Source organism: Dromiciops gliroides, chromosome 2 (assembly GCF_019393635.1).
Source record: "Dromiciops gliroides isolate mDroGli1 chromosome 2, mDroGli1.pri, whole genome shotgun sequence".
In the NCBI taxonomy this organism is placed as follows: domain Eukaryota; kingdom Metazoa; phylum Chordata; class Mammalia; order Microbiotheria; family Microbiotheriidae; genus Dromiciops; species Dromiciops gliroides.
The window spans coordinates 190942337-190965790 of record NC_057862.1 but is presented as its reverse complement, the minus strand read 5'-3'; the positions used below and the strand labels follow the sequence as shown (position 1 = coordinate 190965790).

Genomic DNA, 23454 nt, shown 5'->3' with positions numbered 1-23454 from the left:
AAATTGGAACACTAATGCATTGTTGGTGGAGCTGTGAATTGATCCAACCATTCTGGAGAGCAATTTGGAACTATGTCCAAAGGGCTATGGGACTGTTCATACCCTTTGACCCAGTGGTACCACTGCTAGGTCTGTATCCCAAAGAGACCATAGAAGAGGGAAAGGACCCACATGTACAAAAATATTTATAGCAGCTCTCTTTGTGGTGGCAAAGAATTGGAAATCGAGGGAATGCCCATCAATAAGGGAATGGCTAAACAAGTTGTGGTAGATGAATGTAATGGAATACTATTGTGCTGTAAGAAATGATGAGCAGGAAGAGTTCAGAGAAACCTGGAAGGACTTACATGAACTGATGCTGACTGAGAGGAGCAGAACCAGAACATTGTACACAGTAACAGCAACATTGTGTGATGAACAATGGTGATAGCCTTGGCTCTTCTTAGCAGTGCAACGATCCCAAACAGTTTCAAAGAACTCATGATAGAAAATGTTCTCAATATCCAGAAAAAAGAACTGTGAATTATGAATGCAGATTGAACCATACTGTATCTACTTTTGGACTGGTTTTTTTCCTTCTTTGAGGTTTTTCCCTTGTGATCTGATTCTTTCACAAGATGACTAACGTAGAAATGTTTAATGTGATTGTACATATACAACCTATATCAGACTGCTTTCTGTCTTGGGTAGGAGGGAGGGGAGGGTGGGAGAAAAATTTGGAACTAAAAATCCTGTGAAAACAAATGTTGAAAACTATCCTTATAACTAAAAAATAATAAAATACTTTAAAATTTTTTCTAATGATTGTTTTTCTTTCTTTCTTTTTTTTTCCATTTAAACTGGAAAACTGAAAGCTTTTGGATCTTAATAAGTACTAAAGATGAAGGGTTTTTGTTGTTGTTTTGCTAATTCTAATTCCATGTTTATTGTTCATTCTATCTTAGAGTATCCTAAGCTTTTTGGAAGGTTTTAAGACCTAGTTTGTTCAAACTGCTTTTTTATTTCTTTCCATATTTATTGAAGTACAATTGATTTTGGTTAATTGATGTTTGCTATTTAGTATTTAAGAGAATGTTCTTGATCTTATATGATTTGTTCTTTACATTTTTGTTCCATCACCACCATAACCCTCTGGACCAAGCTTCCTATATAGCCATACAGACAACTGACTTACTGTTTTGTGAATCTACATCAAGTAGTCCAGATTTGATGATACTTCATCAAGAAGGGAATTGTGAAGGAAATGGACAAAACCTAGTGCTTGAAGCACTAGGAGTTTTAGAATCTTCTTTCCCCCTTCCAACATTTAAAAGTAACCATCCAAGTCAACAAAGTGGAGCCTTCAGGATCACATAAAGACTTGTCCTCTATTCTTATTCTATCTCAAAGGGAGGCTTCCACTAGATCTTAGATCCCTGCTTCCACTTGGACATTTTGATAAGATTATAGAACAAGATGGTCTAATGAACAAACAAATGTTTTTTTTCTTTGGTGAGGCAACTGGGGTTAAGTGACTTGTCCAGGGTCACAAAGTTAGTAAGTGTTAAGTGTCTGAGGTCAATTTGAACTCAGGTCCTCCTGAATCTAGGGCTGGTGCTCTGTCCACTGTGCTACCTAGCTGCCCCCTATAAGGAAATGTTGCTGATGAGTTCACTGACCATAGCTCTCCTTTTGGGAGTTCAGTGACTTGCAGTCTCTGGAGACTATCCATGTATGTGCCTTTCAACTCTCCCCTTTGGCTGTTCCATATTCTTTTTTCCAGGCTGGTAAGTCAGAAACATAATCACCAAAGTAAGGATTCACTCACGCTGACTGAACCACACATATGCTGAACAAGGAGGGAGAAGAAAGGATATACCTGGAGTCAGATTGTAGGCCAGAGGGAAATCTACAGGGCCTCACAGACCCTAGCCCATGAGAGGAGGGGAAAATCCTTCACAAGGAGGAGGTGGGGAGGGGGTGCAGCTAGGTGGCCCAGTGGATAAAGCACCAGCCCTGGATTCAGGAGTACCTGAGTTCAAATCCGACCTCAGACACTTGGCACTTAGTAGCTGTGTGACCCTGGGCAAGTCACATAACCCCCACTGCCCTACAAAAACAAAACAAAGGAGATGGGGGAGGAGAGCTCCTGCCACATGTGGGCTAGAGTGAGGTGTTCTTTGCCTCCTATGTGATCCTGATGCATGACAGATAAACTAGAGGTGGGACTATAGATACTCCCTGAGTGTCATCTATTCCTGGGGGGGGGGGGGTCTGACCTTGGAGCAAAGCATATCTGGTAGGATATGACTGCATGAAAGAAGTGGTATTTGAAGGAGGGATACAATTTTAATTGGCAGAAATGAGGGGAAATTCATTTCAAGGAGTAATTGTTGCATGTGTGAGATAAAAAGATAAATATTAGATCATAAATCTCCCCTACTTAACCTTTCCCTTAATTTATCTCCCAGACTAGTAAATGGAAGAAACTTCTGGTTTTCTAGATAGAGCCTTTATTGTATGGTAGTCACAAGGTGATGTTGATTAGAAGGATAGGAAAGTAGAAATACAATACAAATCGTCTTAAGTCTAGGCTTAGTCTATATTCTGTATAAAACTCACCAAAAACCCAAGGCCACTTTTGGGGAGAGAGACCGAGTCAAGCGCATGCTGTTAACCGAGAGCCGGCCGAGTCAAACTCCAGTCCGTGTCTGTCTGTGCAGCCCAGCCAGGAGAGCCACAGAGCAGGAAAAAGCCCCACTTCCATTCTCTCCACCCCGGAAGTCGAGTGCGTAGCAGGCAGTCTGACGTGCGCAGCAGGCAGACTGTTGGTCTCCTCCCCAAAAGGGTGGTCCTTCAAAAACTGGAGTCTTTCAGTTATCCTAACCGACTGTTAAAAAACTTTCATATTTTTTTTTACCACATTTCCCCCCTTTGCTTCCTCAAGAAATGGAATGTTTCCTTGATGGAACAGTAAAAAGAATATAATAACTATTGCTAACTAATAATATGTGAACAACAATATAGAAAAGGAAGAGAGGAAAGTTTTGTCCAGAGGGGCAATTTTTTTTTTATCCTCATGAACCGACGCTTTGCCATTAGTCTTGCAAAGGGAGAGCCTCTGCAGAGAGTACATGTTACAGATAGTATATATTATAACAGAAAGGAGATAGTAAAAACTAATAAACAAAACAGTTCATATAAAGTCTCTGAGTTCTTTTGTCTTCTTGAAGTGGTAAGATGTCATCAGGAGGAAACTGGATTCTGGTCTGGAAAACTGGATTCTGGACTCTGGTCTGGAAAGCTGGATTATCTTCTTTAACCGTTTGAATTGCTGTATTTTTTACTAAACCTTAGCAAAGCATTGTCAATGATCAAATTAATAAATTCCATTCCATTCCCTTCTTTATATCCTTAGACTTCTAATAGAGGGTTGAGGTAGTTATGCAATCTGTAACACTTTTTACCACCATGTGTCTGGATCAAAGTCAAATTTAGTATGTGTTCATGACACCTGAAAATGTTATGGAAAGGTTATCATACCATATCTCATGGTTCTGAGACAGCCAGTGATTGTGCTAGGTCACAGGTAAGTTCAACTGAGTGAGATAAAAAGATAAATAAGTTCAGTTAAATTAGGTTAAATTAGGAGGGAGAGAGGATGAATACTAGACTGTGCCTAGTAATTGTGCTCTACATAGTCACCATCATAAGCAAACCATGGACTTATGTATACCTGTCTCTCCTTTTGTTGCACATATATTCTCTCCAGGGCCTGCATCAGAGTTCACAGCAAGTTAGTCTCTGAAATGATAAGTTTCCATACTTCCGAAATCTCATTAATTTCACCAAAGACAGTATGATGGTAAAAATGCGTGCTATGCTGCATAACTGAGAACATAGTGATATATACAATAATTCCAAACCATACCCAGAGTATAATGACATATAAATAATAAATGAATGTAAATAGCTGATTATATTAGACATTGTTACATAATCTTCTTTTAGACATTATTACATAATCTTCTTTTAGCAAGTAGACCACATCATCTTATACATGAATTCTCTAGTATAACAGTAGCAGATACTTAAAGTGGTGATTAATTCATCAAAAAGAAATAAGACTTCAATTAGCAAGATTCAATATTCAATGTTTTCAGTGAGGTATCAAGCAATAGGGTTCAATAACCCTCTCTCAAAAAGAAAGAGTTAAAAAAAGAATTCTGGTTGCTTCTGAGGTCCGATGGCCTCACCCACAGCATATACTTAAAATGCCTTTGAAAAAGTCACTTAGTTTACAAAATCGGGTTTTTAAAGAAAAGCAAAAGAAACAAAAGTAAAAAAAAAAACAAAGCAAAACCAAAAAGCAAAAGATTCGCTAAGCACCCTTTGGTGCTCTTAAAGAACTTAAAGGTGTGGTAAATTCCAGGTCTTTTCAGTGCCTTTCAAAAGTCAAAACAAAACAAAAACAAAAAGGATTAAAAAAAAATAGGTACAGGGTAGGTAAAGGGTGGGGGAAATTGAGGTGGGACAGAAAACTAGGCCATGTGCTTCAGTGCTTTGCCTGTAGAAGGAAATGCTTGTTAAATTTTAAGGTATTTAAGCTGCTAGAGTTTGGGGTATGCCACATTGTTTTAAGTGGTTCCCTAATTCTCTGCATGCCAAAGTGGCAGGGGTTTCTGAATTGTCATTGATCTTTCTAATGCTGTCATAATGTTCTTTATGGTAGAAAATGTGGAGTTCTCTAGCATCAGTTTTGTCTGTGCCACTGATTTTCAATAAAGGCTGATTTAATTGATGAACCACCACATTCAGCTGATGCTGCTTAGCAAATGCTACAATTGTATCATTTCCTCCCCACTTTCCAAATTTCTTTAATTCATCAACATATTCTTCAAAAGGGGAGTCATTTACCCTAAAAGACTCAAACTCTTGTCTATGGTTAATCATATAAGAAGCAGCTTCTTGTCTGTGTCTGAGATGATTTCTACAGTGACCTTCTAGCTGGTCTGCTAAGGCCCTAAAAAGGCAATTTCTGTCTCCTGATACTTTACAAAGACTGAGTCCCAAAGCATTTAACTGATCAGTGGGATTATCAAATGGGAACTGCCTGTTTCCTCTGAAGTGATACTATTACTGAGTGAATTCAGAACACTTTTGATTCCGATATCTAAAATCCCCAATACTCATATCAATACCTTGCTGCTTACGTCTACATTTCTGTAAAATATATACCCTTCCATGGCAAAAGAAGAGGAGTCTTGAACTATGTTGATGATTGTCATGCTTATTCAGCTTAAGTTTTTCTTCTTTAACCCCTCTATATTGGCTGTTAGTCTTTTCACCATACAAATGCCTTATAAGATTACTAATTAAAGACAAAACAGGTTAGCAAAATTATGAACAAAATGAGCATATCTGGAATTTAAAGGGTTTTCTAAGGTTGTCTTAGAAGCACAGCCAGGCTGGGGAAGGGCTGAGCCTGAAGCTGCAAATGTAGTTAGAGAAAGTTGAGCATGCACATCAGATCTCTGGACTTCCCAGGCAGGGGAAGCAATGGGCTTGGCCATGGGAGGAGTAGAGGGTGGGGTTTGGAGAGGAGGGGAGGGACCAGTGCAATTAGAATCAGACTTGATTTTGAACTCAGGCCTGGATTCCTCTTCCCCTACTTTGCCTCCAGGCGTTAGGGGATTAAAAACTTCTAGAGGGTGGGTCATTGCCTCCAGGCATGCAAAATTAGAGCAACAATTAGTGTTAGAACTGGGAAAAGCAGCAGGAATCTCTTCAGGTTTCTCTGAAAAAGCATGGTTGGGAGAGGGAGAGATATTTCCTAGTGTAAGTTGCTGGCTCTTTTAACAAAAATAAAAAAGAAAAATAGAAAATCCACAAAAACAAAGCATTAACATGATCTTATCTCTCATTGTCTGGTTAAACAGACTAAAATCAAAAATAGGGTAATTAGGGAGTTTAAAAGGTCCATTTGAAAAAATTTAAGGGGAAAACACAGCCAGTACACCAGTACTTAGTTAAAGGGAGAGGGTAGGGGAAATTTCTTACCCAACCAGAAGATCAGAAGACTGAGGTTTAGCTTTCCTCTTCGTGGTCAGCCCTCTGTTAAGGGCTAAAATTCTAGCTAGTCTGTCTAAAATATCTAATGAGTGGTCGCCAATAAATTATAAGCTTTAGCAAGAGTTAGACTTTTAAGCATTTATTAAGGAGAATAAGAATTTGATAAAGAGAGAGAGAAAGGCCTAGATTCCTATCTATTAAAGGGAGAGCACCTTTTTAGCTCCCTTCTCTGCCAGAGTCCCCAGGAAGGAGCGTGAGACTGAGCGCCAGTCTCTTCCTTCCTCCTCCCACTAGCCCGCGTCACTTCCTGACGCCAAAGAAAAGACTCCTGGTCTTGCCCTCAAAGACCTTCGCTTCATGGGCGGAACTCTACAGTAAGTCTCCAGCAGGTGGAGTCATTCCAATAGTTACACATGGGTAGATTCAGGAATTGGGTGTAGGGGAGGGGAAGTGAGCCTGGATACAATCAGGTAATCTAGTGTATCTTAATTGGTTCCTGAAGAGGAATAAAAGATAAGGCTGGTTGATTCCTTGTTGCCTATAAACATGCACAGGCTTCTTCTTCCTTAAAAAAAAAATTCAAATGATTATCCTGTATTTCTTTTTTTATGGCCAAATTTCTAGAAAAAAAACAAAACCTAAAACCTGTCTACATTTGTTGCCTCTGCTTCCTTCTCATCTACTTCCCTACAATTAATCTACATTCAGCTAAGGGGGCCAATGATCTCTATTTTACTTATTTGTGGGGGCAATGAGGGTTAAGTGACTTGCCCAGGGTCACACAGCTAGTGTCAAGTGTCTGAGGCAGGATTTGAACTCAGGTCCTCCTGAATCCAGAGCTGGTGTTTTATCCACTGCACCATCTAGCTGCCCCCCAATCATCTCTAAATTGTTAAATCCGGGGAGCAGCTAGGTGGCACAATGGATAAAGCACCGTCCCTGGATTCAGGAGGACCTGAGTTCAAATCTGACCTCAGACACTTGACACTTACTAGCTGTGTGACCCTGAGCAAGTCACTTAACCCCCAGTGCCCTGCAAAAAAAAAAAATTAAATTGTTAAATCCGATGGTCTTTCTCAGTCCACATTCTTGACTTCTCTGTAGCTTCTGACACTTAACTTCCTTCTCCTATACATTATCTCCTCTCTGGACTTTTGACACAACTCTTCTCCTAACTAGGTTCCTCCTTCTACCCTGACTGCTTCTTCTTAGCATCCTTTACTGGTCATTATCCCCCTGTAGTGTCCAGAAGACCCTCTTCTTCTTCTTCTTTTTTTGGTGGGGCAATGGAGGTATGTGTCAAGTATGTGTCAAGTGTCTGAGGCAGGATTTGAACTCCACTGCGCCACCTAGCTGCCCCCTCCCTCTTCTCTTTCTATACACTCTCTTGGTGATCTATCTCATCATGTTCTACAGATTCACTTATCTCTTTTCAGATTTCTCTCAATCCATACACCCCACTTTAATCTCTCTTTAATGCCTACATTAGTGGAGGGAGAATCTTCATCTAGGAGTTGCCTATACCACGTCCCTATTCTTACTATCTCTCCAGAGAGCCAGTCCTGAATCACTAATGCCTGCCATACATCTCCACCTGTTTGTCCTTTGCTAAGGGAAATGAAAGAATGGAGCCCAAGTGGGAACTGTTTTAGATGAAATTGTCCATGGGGCGGGGAGTGAGACACTCATCAAAGGAGATCATAAGCTGGAGAAAAATTTGGAACGTGTAATAGTTAAGGACGAGTGGAGATAGGAAAGCATTACCAAAAAAGAGATAGGAAGCAGTGACAAATTTTGTCTCTCTTTCATTCCTTTCCTCCCAGACAGCAGAGGGGAAAAAGCTCTTCCCTTTGAAAATAGAGCCCAAGGGTCTCAGCTGCCTTGGGTACTGCTCTGAATAATTTGGGATGGGCATGGGAAACCTGAGCTGACTCCTTTAGTGCAGAGGGACCTTGGATGTGTTGCCCTCAGGTCCAGTGCATTGTTTTTGATAGAGGCAGCAAGCAATGCTTGCATACAAACAGCTTAGGAAGAATACTGGTAGCAAGTGACAACAGCCCTGGGAGAGAGAGGTGTGGGGACCAATTTTTAATTGGGGAGTGCTAGCTAAGAGGCTCGCCGCAATATTGGGGCAAGAAAGGAGACCAGCAGCCTCCCTCAAAACAGAACAAGATTTATTTTAACAAGAACGAACTTAAAAAATAAAAAACACAAACAGGATCAGTAGGATCAAGGGAAAGGAAATAAAATAGGGAAAGGGAAATTATAATACCTGAAAAAATACCACCACCCAGGAATCAGCTGAAAATACGCAGCAGAACACCTGTCACTTTCCAGCTTCCACCTAGAATGCCCAATTCTCCTCCCCCAAACCTAGAAACACCCCACACAGCCCCATCCAATGGGATGGCCGCTCTGACAATCACATGACTGGCCTCACTAGGCTTCCAATCGTTATAATTTTGCCAGGCCCATGTAGGAGTCTGTGAGTGGTGATGACGTGAGGTGCCAGAGCCCTGGCAACGGCTATAACCAGTGGCTGGAGCACTGTGTGGTTTGCAGAGCCCCAGGCCAATGTGCACCGAGGCATAAAAACCTCAAATAACAATTAATTCTTTACAGAGGGAAATACCACCTGCTACTGAGCTGGTCACAGAGGCTTATGATGAAGACTGGAAATAATTCTTGGTTAGATTAATAGTCTACTCATGGATCAGGGAAAAACAGCCAGAGAATATTAAGGTCGACTCTGTGGGGAGGCACAAGTTAGGTTTTATTCCTTAATGTTAGAGACACACTTTACAAAGGACCTTCTCCCCAAGCATCCCAACTCAACCCTAAGTCCCCACCCAGAGTGCACCAATCTGGAGCTGGAGGGTGGAGTACTTGACCTACCCTCTCTCTTGCTCAGGTCCTGCAAGGATATCCCTTCTTGAACCCTTCTAACTCTCCAGGCTGCTACACCACTTTGATGTACAATCCTTCTGGCAAGGTCGAAGACCACCAAGCCTTACCATCTGGCCTGCCACTGAACTCTAAGGTCCTTTCCATCAGCCCCGAACTCTCTATTATATAGAGTTTCTCTCAAGTAGAATGTGAACACTAGGCAGTATGTAGCACAGTGCTTAGTATACATTTAGCGTCTAACAAATCCTTTTCCATGATATTCTAGTCCAAAAATATTTATTTACATAAGTAATTTAGCTTAAGAAAATAAAAAAGAACAAACATCAGGTGGTTTGGACCAAAATGATCACAGTCATGAATTCATCCCAAGTCCACTGTTCTATTCAGTTATTTCAAGAAGATGTTAATCATCCAACTGTACACCTTCTCTCCTTGTTTAGGGACATCTATGCTGACCTACTTCAAGTTCAGAGATTTAGTTGGGAGCAAAAAAGCAGCAGCATAAGACAAGAGCTCAAGCCTTAAGATATGCTTAAATCCCAACCAGGAAACGGGTCTAACCAAAAAAATAGGTATCAGATCAGATTACGACAGCATGGATTCAACATCTCTTTCCTTTTAGTCCATTCTACAAACTGAAAACATTTCAAATTTCCAACCCCCAAACTGAGACAGATCAATCTTGGTTCTTCTGTTCACTCTTTTCAATTTCTGGTTCTACCCTCCAGCTGAACTGCCATTTAGTAACTACAGCAAGGCAGCCCAAGGGTCCAGCTTTCCTTGTTGGATCTTAAGGCTGTCCAACAAAAGATGATTCACATATCTGGCTGGTTGATCAAAATATGCTTATAAGGCAGGAATGCCCCTCAGTACAAACCTAGATTATTCCAACTTTGTTTCTGAGGATATTTTAGTTGGGAGAGTAAGGGGAAGTCCTGTCCTAGGAAAACTTAAGAGAATGTTCTTATAGTTTAACCTTATCTAAAGGAATGAACCCCCTTTCTTTTCAAAGTGCTAGTAATTGTTCCATTTGCTCAAGAGCAGCTGTGAGATCATCTCTTTTGTTGTTAAATGCTGCTCGTTTTTCTAGGAAATGAGATCTTTCCTCTTCTTCCATCTTCAATTTCACTTTCAATGCCTACAAAGAAGGAGCCATTAGAAAAAATTTCACTTCACTCATAGGAAAATATGGCAGACAAATTTATAAATTATCATTCTGTTCCCCTAGGGAAGACACAAAGTAGCAGTTAGAAAATTATACACTGCTGTATTCCACATAAACAATGTGTACTCTACCATCTACAGAACATGTTTTTAAGGTCTTTTTGTGTTTGACCATCTGTGTTCTATAGAGTTGGTATGGCAGTAATGTAGATGGTTAAATTCTTAAAACAAAACTACATAGAACACAAAACAATGTAAACTCAATGTAGCATCTACTGTGATACAAGGTATCCTATGAACAAAACAGAATTCTAGGATTCTTGCTCTAAGACCTCTTCCTTGAAAAGTTCAAGTACATGTTCAAGCTTCAAAGAAGAGGGCTCAAATCTATTGCCAAAAGATCATCTTTAGTCAACCCAATGAGCCATCGCATGCAACCTCTCATCCCATGGTTGTTGAGATAGAGCCCTAGACAAATCATGGCACTGGGATAAGAGGAATATAGGGAGCTCAAAACCTCAAGACAACACTCTTACCTGTAACTCCTCCATCTGCTTTGTAGCTGTCTGGTTAAAAAGCTTCAGTTCATCTTTCAGACTTTCCAAGAGCAACTAAAATAAGATGGAGGCTTAGCTTTGTATCAGAAATTGAACGCTTACCTATTCTAGTCAATTATGTAGATTCGTGATAGAAGCTATTTTACTCCACATAGGACTTGGAAGGGCTTTCAAGCTGAATAATTACCTTCTTCCTTCAGGGAAGAAGCAAGGAAAAAACCCAAACACTAATTAGGCTGGTCCTTTGCAGCATATAGTTATATCCCTATCATGAAGGGAGAATTTTAATAAGGGACCTGAATGAAGAAACTAGATTGTAGGATTCAGACTTCCTCACTGATAAGAATAGCCACCTTCTAATTTTAAAGAGAAATTGTTTTTGCACTCTGGACAGCAGCGTTCCCTTCCATTAACATGGATAATCAAAGAACAATTTATGCTTAGCAAGTTTAATTATGGTCAAGCCCACACCACTGAACTATTTTGACCATGATCAGTAATATAGAACATAGAAAGTGTCCTTTACTTGCTTCCCACTCATTTAAACCCAGCCTCTTACCACAGACTCCATTTGACATTTCATTTTTTCTTGCTGGTTTTCCAGGATCTGTTTGCCTGTAACTGATAAACATGTCTCCAGATTAATACAGAACTTCCTGCTCCTTCAAGTTCCCCTTCACTTCAATCCACTCCCAATACATTGAGCACCTATTACATACAACAAACTATGTTAGATACTTTGGGAAATGAAAAGTATAAAATATGCTTCAGTTGAGAAGACAAAACATAGCAAGGATATGTCATATACCAAGTACTAAGTGAGTGGTATAGGCAATCGATCCTACTAAGAATTTGCAGAAAATACAGAAATCCTTTATATCACCATAACCAACAGGTATTTGCTATCTAGGCAACTAAGTAGTGCAGTGGATAGAGTACTGGACTTGGAATCAGGAAGACTTGAGTTCAAATCCTGCCTCAGATATTTACTAGCTATGTGACCCTGGGCAAGTCATATAATCCACCTGCCTCAGTTTCCTCAGCTGAAAAAGGGAGATGATAATAGCATCTACTTCCCAGGGTTGTTGTGATAATTAAATAGGAATACCATTTGCAAAAAGCTTTGCAAACCATAAAGCATTATATAAATGATAGCTATTATTTATTTATGTATGTTAACTCACTATTAAATGGAAGCAGTTGAGCAAGGCTAAAACCCCATCAACCCAATCTGTCAACACACACACATACACACACACAAACACATTCTCTCTCTCTGTCTGAATCTTTGATAGCAATGACAATGTTGGAACCTAGACAACCAGTTGTCAAAGAGCTAATTATAAGAATTATGACAATATGAAGCCTGACTCTTTCAAAGTCAGAGCTATCAAAGAAACTCTGAAAACTTTCATAGAAAGTTTTGGGCATAGAGGCCTCTCACCTGGGTCAATATTGCCACTCTCCAAAATTGCCAAGTAGGTATCCTGAGATTTCTCCAGCAACTCCACCTTTTGAGTCAGTACCTTCAGCTCTCCCTGTGAAATCAGTTTCAAATCAGTCCTGCCTACCAGACTTGGCCTCTATAATTTCTCCTCTTTGGGTAGGTGTGCTACAAGCTCTGGGTAACCTTGTGTCTTCAGGCCACTTGAAGGGTCATCCCTTAGAATTCCAGATAATTTCTGTTCCACATGAATGGCTTCTTACCTGGCTTTCAGTCAGCTTCTGGTGCAACTGCCTGTTAACTGCTTCTAACAGCTGGTTCTTCTCTTTGAGCTCTTCCTCAGCTTTCTGTCGATTTAATGGTTTGTAGCTGCAAAGATAATTTGGATCTAGATTGCATTTTCTTTTTTAAAAAGCTAAAAACACTTTTCAGTTGCTAGAGATGACAGCACTGCTTAAGCAGTACTCTGTGACACTAGTATAAAAGGATACTAAACTTGAAAAGAAAAGCAATTTCATTTTCCTTGAGATTCACCTCTTTTTAATGTTCTTCTTAACAGCAGGATCCATAGTCTTCATCTGCCTAGAGTCAACAATACAGAAATAAACCAGTGAACAATCTGAGTGTCACTTGCATTGAGAATCATTGACTGTTAAAACTGCAAGGGCCCTTAGAAATCATCTAACTTTTCCTTACTATGAATATAATGGAAATAAGCACAGAGATCCTCATAGTTTGTAGGGAAGATTGGGGACTACAAGTCACAGAAGCGTCATTAAAGGGCCTTTCTCTGAGGTCCTTCAAACTTTATTTCTAACCATTTCAGGGGCGGCTAGGTGGCACAATGGATAGAGCACCGACCCTGGAGTCAGGAGTACCTGAGTTCAAATTCGGCCTCAGACACTTAACACTTACTAGCTGTGTGACCCTGGGCAAGTCACTTAACCCCAGTTGCCTCACTAAAATAAATAAATAAAAAATAAAATAAAATTTCTAACCATTTCCAAAACTCCTGGCTAAAGTAAAGCATCATTTATTTCAGATCAGATGTTGGAAGGTTTTTGTTGGTAGGAACTCTGGATTTCCTACTATAATGGGAAATGGGTTAACAAAAAAAACCCATCCCACCACAATAATAAGTTTAACTTCAAAGTTATGGCTCCATTCAAATAAATGAGGTTTACTAATTGTTTTGTTTCCACTTCCACTTATAATACACTATAGCTACTTTTTGCTAAGGACATATAAAAGGTTATGATGAGAAAGGAAAGGAAAGTTTTAAAACACCGTCTGTTGCAGTCTTCAATTTGTCTTTTCCTGAACAGACCAACTAAGGGAGTTGGGGGGACTAAGTCAACTATAGTGTACAATAATTCATTTGTCATGTTCTACTGAAAACCTTTTCAGTTTTGGGTTATTTGAGTTATTTCTAACGAAATTATCCATTTCAGTGCAATCATCAATTTCTTGCTCAGTTCTGACCTCTGCTTGGTGGTTTTGTACAATTCATCCTCTGGGCCTGTTGAGTTGGGAGCCTTGTGGAGTTCTATTTCTTTGGACCTCTGGGGTATCTGACTCTTAAAAGTAGCCCGAGAATGCGTCTCTGTGAAGGAAAATTAAGAGGGTGAAAACCCAAACAAACATGACCCAGTTGTAACCCAAATCATCCCGGTCAGTATTTTAATCCAATTTGCCACATTCTATGTAGAGTAGCTTTGAGTCACTAAATTTTAATCTCCTTGGGGTAAAAAGGCCATATCTAAGTAACACTACCTGAGACAGTAACAAGGCTCTGTGACTGAGGATCTCCAAGACTGGAAGAGTCTGGAAGATGGCTCTAGGGGAGAGAGTGAAGCTGGTGACTTTGCATAACCTGCCTCACTTAAATCCAATTCACAGCAAGTCTGGACGTCTATCATGGTCCTCTTCGAGAATAAAGGCCAAACAATAACAAATTAAAGCTCTTTGTGGGCGGGGATTTCCTTCTTTGTCTTTGTACCCCCAGGGCCCAGGGCATAGTAGGAGAAAAGCCGTGCGCAGAGCCATGCTTGCTACCCCACGCTAGTCTGAGAAGCCAAGACCACGCTGCCCTGTCACTCACCCACGGGCTGACCGCCCCCCAACGCCGCCGAGGGGGCCGAGCAGGCGAACGCAGGCCGGGCAGTGCTGGTTCTCGAAATGGGGCCGGGCTGCACCCTGCAGTGAACGGGACTCCATTGGAAGGGGTGCCGGGCTCGAGCCCAGCTCGCTAGGGCCCCCGCCGGCTGCGAGTCCGACAGTCCGGGTCAGAAGGGGCGGGGGGAGAGGGGTCAGTTTCCCTTCCGCGATGGTTACCAGGACCCGCCCTCCTTGGGACCCAACCTGCCTCCCCTCCCCCTCAAACCCCATCCCCAACCCCCCACCCCCCCCACCCCCCGCCCCGCTCTCCCGCCCCCAGACTCCAGGCCCCCGCCTCCATCCAACCTGTCTCTTACCCTGGACGCTCAGCCACCGAGGCCGGGTCCCCCGCTCCTAGTCTGGACCCACTCTCCATCACCACTCTAGACTCAAGTCACAGAAACCGCCGGCTGCACGCGCCTCAGTTATTTCAAACAGAAACTTCCGGTGGAAGGGGGCGGGGCGAACTCTGAGTCCAGGCGGCAGCCATAGTGTACGGAGGAAACCCGAGAATTCCGGGCGCCGTCATGTTGTACGGCCGCCGAGTTCTCAAGAACGTGGCGTGAGGTTTGGGAAAGGCTGGGGATGAGACTGTAGGGATTTCAAGTTGGAAGGGACAATAGCGTCGTAGATTTCGAGCTGGAGAAGGCCTTGGGCTGCGGGCATGGTCCCTTTTGGAAACCATGTGGTTGGGGGCAGCTAGATGGCGCAGTGGATAAAGCACCGGCCCTGGATTCAGGAGGACCTGAGTTCAAATGCCAGTCCAGACACTTGACACTAGCTGTGGGACCCTGGGCAAGTCACTTAACCCTCATTGCCTAACCAAAAAAAAAAAAAAGAAAAGAAAAAGAAACTATGTGGTTGTAATAATTTTCAATATTATAGGGTCATAGATTTAGATTTGGAAGAGACATCAAAGACCCAGTCCAAGCCCCTCATTTTACAGATGAGAAAACCGAGGCAGTGAGAGGTTATTAGTTGATTTTCCCAGGGACACACAACTAACTAGTAAGTGTCTAAGGGTAAGATTTGAAGCTAAGACTTCCCAACTCCCAAGTCCGATGTTCTATCCACTATGCCAAAGTGGGTTTAATAAAGTATCTTATTTAATAAAGAATCAGATCTACCTAGGTATGTCCAATCTGGAATGACTTGGTAACCTTCAAGCAAGGGTTTTTAACTTGGGTTCCACAGATCCTCCAAGGGGTCCAGGGATAGATTTGATCAACTTCATGAACTTAGATGGGGAAAAATACATCTGTATTTTTACTAACCTCTAACTGAAATTAAGTATTTTCTTCAATTATTTTAAAACATTATTCTGAGAAAGGGTCCATAGGTTTCATCACTCTGCCCAATATGTCCATGACCCCCCAAAAGGTCAAGAACTATGCTAAAATTATATAAAAGTGGTACAATGGAAAGAGTCCTAAACTTGGAGTCATGTGACCCAAGTTCAAATCCTTATTCTGTTACTTATTAACCTTATACAATCCCTGCCTTTGAGGATTTGCTGCTTGCTACCTATATGTTCCTTGATCAAAATCATAACTTAACCTCTCTGGACCTCAGTTTTCTCATCTGTAAAAAGGAAGGACTTGGACTATATGACCTTTGACATCTCTTCCAGCTTACGTTCTATGGTCTTAAGATTGGATGGCTTATAAAATCCATTCCAACCCTATATCTAGGATCATGTGTTGTTAATCATTATTAATTACATTTCTTGGTTGCCAAAAACCATCTAGAATTTTGGCATAAAGTCCAATTTCTTAAGATTGGGAAAGGGTAGAAAAATAAGGAGGTGAATGGTCAGATTGAAAGATAGTCCAGAATCCATATGCATACCAGTCATCTCATTAAATAATTAGTAACAAATATACTACATAAATAATATCTTGTATAAAGATGTGGTGGCATTGTTAGGTAGTTTTCAGTTGTGTTTAACTTCATAAATCTTTTGGGGGTTTTCTTGGCAAAGATAGTAGAGTGGTTTGCCATTTCCTTCTCCAGTTCATTTTACAAATAAAGAAAATGAGGCAAATAGGGTTAAATGACTTTGCCCAGGGTCACACAGCTAGTAAGTGTCTGAGGCTGGATTTGAACTCAAGTCTTCCTGACTCTAGGCCTGGCACTACCTAGCTGCCAGTTGACACTTGTTTCTGCACCTTACATACAGTTCCCTGGTAGGAGTCCCATGCTAGTGGGACTGTTCAGCAAAAGTATCTAAGTGATTGAATGACCTTGCCACCAAGGGGTGGCATATTCTAGAACTAATATTTACCAGCATTTCTCCAACACAAGTTCTTTCCCCTCACCCACAACATAAGGAGGCCCAGGACCTTCCTTCCTCCCTAATCCTTAGGGATCAGCCTTCCCTAAAAGAGACTAAACTTTCTCTGGGACCTGATTGGCATCATTCTGTTTCTAGCCTATATTTCTGCTTTGGAGAAGGAGAGTATCACCACTCCTACTCCAAGTTCTTGCCCCTTCACATGAACTGCTCAAGGCTCTGAAAGGATTCCATCTTTGGGTTATAATACTGTTGATTTTGAAAATAGCTGTACATTTTTCACTTAATGATTAAATTCACAAATTTCCACCATGTCCCTGCTAATCAACGTCTACATCCCAGTGATTCTGAACCCCTGTAAGTCATCATGCAAATGCCATTCCCCATGCCCCATTTAGTCCCATTTACCTCAGTACCACCCCCCTAAGGTATCAGTCAAATCCTACCCAATCCTTCCACTGTGCCCCCTTGGAAAGACTACTCCATAAATAACAAACTTGCTTTCATCTTTTTTTTTTTTGAGGCAGTGAGGGTTAAGTGACTTACCCAGGGTCACACAGCTAGTAAGTGTCAAGTGTCTGAGGCCAGATTTGAACTCAGGTCCTCCTGAATCCAGGGCTGATGCTTTATCCACTGTACCACCTAGCTGCCCCCTTGCTTTCATCTTAAATCTTTCCCTTCCCCACTCCTTTCATCCTCTGGCTCTTACTGAGACCTGCTTCCCTCCTGATGACACAGTCCCCCTGGTCACCCTTTCCAGCACTGGCTGTACTTTCACTCATTCCCTTCATCTCATTGGTTGAGGTAGGGGAGTTGGAATACTCCTTGCCACCTATTGTAATTTCCAGGTTATCCCCCTACTGCGAAACACTTGATTTCATTCAATCCTAATTCTCCTCCAGCAATTTGTTCTCCTTATTTTCTTATAGATATGTACTCTCTTACTCTCTCATTTATGTTAGATCTTTCCCTGGGTTGCTTCTCTACTGCCTACAAATTTGCCCATGTCTTCCGCATGCTTAAAAACCTTCACTCGATCCTTTCCTCCCCAATAACTAAAGTACTTGAGAAGGCTATCTACAATAGATATCTCTACTTCCTCTCTTAACTCTAAAATTTGGTTTCCAATTCTATTATTCAATTGAAATTATTTTCTCCACAGTTACTAATGATTTCTTCATTACTAAAGCTAATGTCCTTTTTTTAGTCTTTATCCTCCTTGACCTCTGCCGTCTCTGACACCATCAATCATCCTGTTCTCCTTGATTTTCTCATCTGTCTAGGTTTGGGGGGTCACTATTTTCTCCTGGTTCTCCTACCTATCCAACCTCTCCCTCTCCATCTTTTTTCTTGGATCTTCATCCAGATCATGTCTGCTAACCATGGGTGTCTCACAGAGCTCTGTTCTGATCTCTTTTCTCTTCTTCTATACTACTTCACTTAATGATATCATCAGCTCTTTAGGATTAAATGAATATCTCAACTCCGATGATTCTCAAATCTATTTATCCAGCCCTACCATCTCTGCCAACCTCTAGTCTCATATCTCCAACTGCCCATTCTAGATAACTTGAACTAGATGTCCAGTAAACATCTTAAGCTCAACATGTTCTTTTCTCCCAAATCCTCCTCTCTTCCAACTTCCTTATTACTGTGGAGGTCATCACCATTTTCCTACTCCTCCAGGCTCACAACCTAGGAATCATTATGGATTCCTCACTATTTCTTATCTCGACTCATATCCAATCCAGCCCAAGGCCTGTCAATTTCACCTTTGCAACAACTCTCCAATATGTCCCCTTCATTCCTCGGATACCACTGTGGTGCAGGATCTCATCATCACCTCATGCCTGGCCCATTGCTATAGTTGGTTGGTGAGTCTCTCTGCCTCAAGTCTCTCCCCACTACAAATCCATTCTCCATTTAGTCACTGAAGTGTTTTTCCTAAAGTGCAGGTCCAAACATATCACTTTCCTACTCAATAAACTCCAGTAGTGCCCTATCACTTCTTTTATTTATTCATTCATTCATTTATTTATTTGTTTTGGTGAGGCAATTGGGGTTAAGTGACTTGCCTAGAGTCACACAGCTAGTAAGTGTTAAGTGTCTGAGTCTGGATTTGAACTCAGGTCCTCCTGACTCCAGGGCCTGTGCTCTATCCACTGTGCCACCTAGCTGCCCCACCCTATCACTTCTGAAATTAAATATAAAATCTGTTTGGTGTTCAGAGCTTGTAACCTAGCCTTCACCCAGTCTTCTTATACTTTATACCTCCTCTTCCCACCCCCACTCCTCCACATACTATTCCAGTGACCCCAGCCTCTTTGCTGTTCCTTGAACAAGATACTTTATCTTTTGGCTTTGGGTATTTTCACTGGCTGTCCCCAGACCTAGAATGTTGTTCTTTCTAATCTCTGCCTCCTGACTTCCTTCAAGTCTCAGCTAAAAATTGAGGAAGCCTTTCCCAGTCCTCAATTCCAGTACCTTCCCTTTGTCGATTATTTCCTATTTATCATAAAGATGTGTGTACATGTATGTGTATATGTTTATGTGTGTATATGGTTTGTACATAGTTGTCCCTCTCTCACCTCTGCCATTAGATTGTGAGCTCCTCAAAGTCAGGGATTATCTTTGTATCCCCAAGGCTTTGTACAACACCTTTGAACATCGTTAGATGTTTAATAGATGATAACTGACTGACAGTGAAGCGGCTTGAAACCTTGCCATAAAGGAGTTATTGAAAACCTGGAGCAATGATTTTAATCCTGGAAAGGAAGACATGAGAGCCAACTTCCACTATGTGAAGGATTGTCATCATGGAGGAGAGGGATTAAATTTATTCCATGTGGCTCAGTGGGTAGAACTGGGACTGATATCTGAGAGTCACAGTATGGCAGAAATCAGTTTGAAGGAAAGGAGTTTTATAATAATTAGAGCAGTTAAAAAAAATAGAAGTGATTGTTATCAGAAGTAGAGAATTCCCCCTCATTGAAGGTGTTCATTGGATGAATAATTGTATAACATATTGTAAAGGGTATTCATACTTTAGGTAGCATTAGACTAAAAAATAATAAATGGGGCAGCTAAGTGGTGTGATGGATACAGCACCCGGCCATGGAGGCAGAAGCATCTGAGTTCAAATCCAGCCTAGCTGTGTGACCCTGGGTAAGTTACTTTTTTTTTTTTTTTTGCGAGGCAATGAGGGTTAAGTGACTTGCCCAGGGTCACACAGCTAGTAAGTGTCAAGTGTCTGAGGTCAGATTTGAACTCAGGTTCTCCTGAATCCAGGGCCAGTGCTTTATTCATTATGCCACCTAGCTGCCCCTGGGTAAGTAACTTAACCCCTATTGCACCCCCCCCCAAAAAGAATAATCAGAATGAGCATTTACACAGTGCTTTATATATGTCATCTCATTTTATCCTCACAACAATCGCATTCTATTATTATCCTCATTTTATGGAAGGAGGTTAAGTAATGTTCCTAAGGTCATACAGATAGTAAGTATCTGAGGCAGAATTTGATCATAGGTATTCCTTATTTTGAATCCAATACTCTGTCCACTGCATAACCTAGCTCACTATAAATGATATATTTGGCCTCTTCCAACTGGGACTCTATGTTTTATCTCCCAGTTTTGCCTTCTAATGGACATGGGTGGCTAAAGGTTGGTTTATAAGTACCTCTCTAAGATTCTGGGATGGAAGGTATAAGTTCAATTCCCATTGACAGTTCTACTCTCTAGTTCTTATTTCCCATTTCCCACACCCACTCTATACTCTCTTCAATATCTCATATTGTTTTTGGCTCAGCTATTGGCACAGAACTTAATAGAAATGAAAAAGCCTGGTTTTGTTATTGGCAATTTGCCTCAACTTTCTAGCTCATAAGTCAAAATCTGTGGCTTCTGATCCCTTTAGCTCTGGATGCCAGGAGTGAAGCCCTCTTAAAGATGGATAAATATGGATGGGGCCAGATAAGTTATTGTGCCTTTGTCAGAAAAAAATGTTGGCTTAGCATTGTCAAGAGAAAAATGCTGTCTCCCATGGTAAGTGCTTTAAAACGATTGTTGACTGACTCACTGATTGACTTTTATTCTGTAGATGTAGTCATCTTTATCAAGTATTGTGATAAAGTATGGTCTATCTCTCTAAGGTTCTTTGGACAGAGCCCTAGTTTGGGCCTGGAGAGGATGAGTGAGACAATAAAACTTACTTCTCTTCCTTAGGGCCTGTGAAACTATGGAAATGACTCCTAATTTGGGATTGAGATCTGGTGATTTTTATATATCTTTCTTCCCTCCCTCCATCCCTACTCCTCCCCACATCAAAACACTCATGATCTTCCCAACAGTGAGACGAGATTATGAGTCACTCATATAATTTCTAAGGGAACTTTTAGTTCTGGATCTAAGAGATTGTATGTTGCCTTTATAAAGAGGTTACAGCTGGGGGTGTATTTTGTAAACCACTCTAGGCATAACAGGTACCTTGCTAAGGATGGATAAAGAAAGGCATACTTAAGTTTCTTTCTTCTGCTCTTTCAAGACCTGAATCAGAGTTTAAGCCAAATTACCTTGGTAACCTCAAGTGACCCTACATTCCAGGGATTCTTGGGGTATGGAAGATTTTGACCTGAGTTAAGAAGAATTTCACAGAAGAAGCATTCCAGAAAATGAAATGAACTGGCTGTCTCATAGGCATCTTAAATTCAACATATGCAAAACTGAACTAATTTTCTTCCTCCTCCCCCCCCCCCATCCTTCTCTCTTACTTCCCTATCACTGTCAAGGTACCATCATCTTTTCAGCCACCGGAGCTTACAACCTAGGTGCCATCCTTGACTCCTCATTCTTATCCCCCCCATATCCAATTAATTAACAGGTGCTATTGTTTTCACCTTAATAATCTCTCTCATGTATGCCCCTTTTCTCTTCTGACACTACCCTAATAGAGGTCCAAATCACCTCACACCTGAACTATTTCAATAGCCTGCTGGTTGGTCTGCTTTCTTCAAGTCTCTCCTCAGTCTAGTTCATCCTCCACTCAGCTCTCAAAGTGATATTCCTAAAGTACAGGTCTGACCATGTCACCCCCTATTTAATCAACTGCAGTAGCTCCCTGTTGCCTCTAGGATCTAATATAAAATCCTCTTTTTGGCTTTATCACCTGGATCCTTGTACTTTACACTCCTCCTCAAATTCTGAAATCCAATGACACTGACATCCCTTACGAGCACTTGCTAACCTCCCCCACCCCCGCCATACCTGGCATTCTCTCTCTGTCCTCATCTCCATCTCCTACCTTCCCTGGCTTCCTGTAAGTCTCAGCTTCTGCAAAAAGACTTTTCTTATCCTCTGAATAATACTAGAGCCTTACCTTGATTGATTATCTCCAATTTATCCTGTACATAGTTTGAGAGTGCCTCGGTTCACCTCAGATTCAATCCTGACCTAAGAGGGTGCTGGTGTGCCCAAAATACCACCTTGGAAACCATTGCCAGATTAGGGTTATAGATCTAGAACTAGAAGGGACTTTAGATGTCCAGTCCTTTCATTCTACACCTGAAGAAACTGAGGCCCAGGGAGTTGAAGTGACTCATCCAAAGACCCACAGATCACAAGCAGACTCAGATCTTCCAACCAGTTCCTTTGTTCCAGCACTCTTTTGGTGGCATCAGGCTGCCTCCTGTGCCCTGAAAATAGTGCTTTGCATACATCATATTTGCTTATGCTATCAGGGTAGCTTGCTGACACAGTGGATAGAGCACTGAGCCTGGAACCAGGAGGACTTGAATTTAAATCTGACCCCAGGTGCTCACCGTGCAAATGACTTCTGTTTGCCTCATGTTCCTCATCTGTAAAATGGGGGTAATAATAGCATCCACCTCCCAGTGTTGTTGTGAGGATAAAAGAAGACAATATTTGTAAAATGTTTAGTGCAGTTCCTGCAACATAGCATTAATAAATGATAATAATAATACAAAAATTAGTAATAATAATAATAGTAAAAATCCTTCATTGGCTCCTCATTGCTGACAGAACTAAGTCTAAACTCTAACCTAGCATCCAAGGCCCTCTGCAACCTGTCCCCTCGTTTACCTCTCTTACTTTACATCTCGTCATTTCCCTGTAAAACCCTATGATCTTCACAAATTGGCCCACAATGTCCTTGAAACTAATAGGCCCATCCCCACCTCCTTGTCTGGAATTCTCTTCCCCAATTATCTCTTATTTATTTAAGTCCTATCCTTTCTTCAAGGCCCAAATTCAGTTCTCCTTGGGGCCAGTTTCTTAGCTGTCCCAGTTGTTGGTGACTGTACCTTCCCTTCACTAGACTCTTATAATGTTTGCCATCCATGCCACTCACAGGGCACTTTCAGGGCTGGATTGTTTCACAGGTTTCCATAAAATATTTAGTGTGCTTTCATTGATCTTTTAATGTATACCTCCTGTCTCCTCAACTGAGTTGCAACCTCTTTGAAAGCAGAGATGGTATCCATCTTTGTACCTCCAGCTCCTAACCTAACTGAAAGCCCTGCCAGGGCCAAAGGATTTGTTTCTTTGTTTTTCCATCGGGACCTCTTGGTGTTGGGAATTCCAGGTGAGGAAACTTCCTCTACCAAACAGCAACTGATCAGCAACTCCACAGCAACTTAGTCAGTAGAGAGTCTTCTGGGGCATTGAGACACAAAGTGATTTATCCAGGGTCACCTACTCAGCATATGCCAGACACAAAACTTGAATCTGAGTCTTTCTGACTTAGAAGCTCCAAATGGATGTGTCAATGATTATACTATCTTAAGTGTTAGACCTCAAAACAATAAAAAAAATCTCTTAAGAAAGTTCTTTGACCTGAGCGGTAGAGTCAGAGGGGACTAGGGC

The 23454-nt window shown here is 41.3% G+C and overlaps 1 protein-coding gene across 1 annotated transcript; it reads right to left on the bottom strand.

The window, feature by feature from the left end:
- Window positions 1–8555: 8555 nt before the first annotated feature.
- On the bottom strand, window positions 8556–16219 carry KNSTRN (kinetochore localized astrin (SPAG5) binding protein). The gene is made up of 9 exons (XM_043985786.1): window positions 14598–16219; window positions 14225–14319; window positions 13606–13726; window positions 12658–12705; window positions 12387–12492; window positions 12124–12217; window positions 11239–11300; window positions 10659–10733; window positions 8556–10096 (listed from the first exon to the last, which is right to left on the bottom strand). Exons 1-9 carry the CDS (start codon window positions 14654–14656, stop codon window positions 9965–9967), a joined length of 792 nt encoding a protein of 263 aa, XP_043841721.1. The 5' UTR covers window positions 14657–16219; the 3' UTR covers window positions 8556–9964.
- Window positions 16220–23454: the final 7235 nt, after the last annotated feature.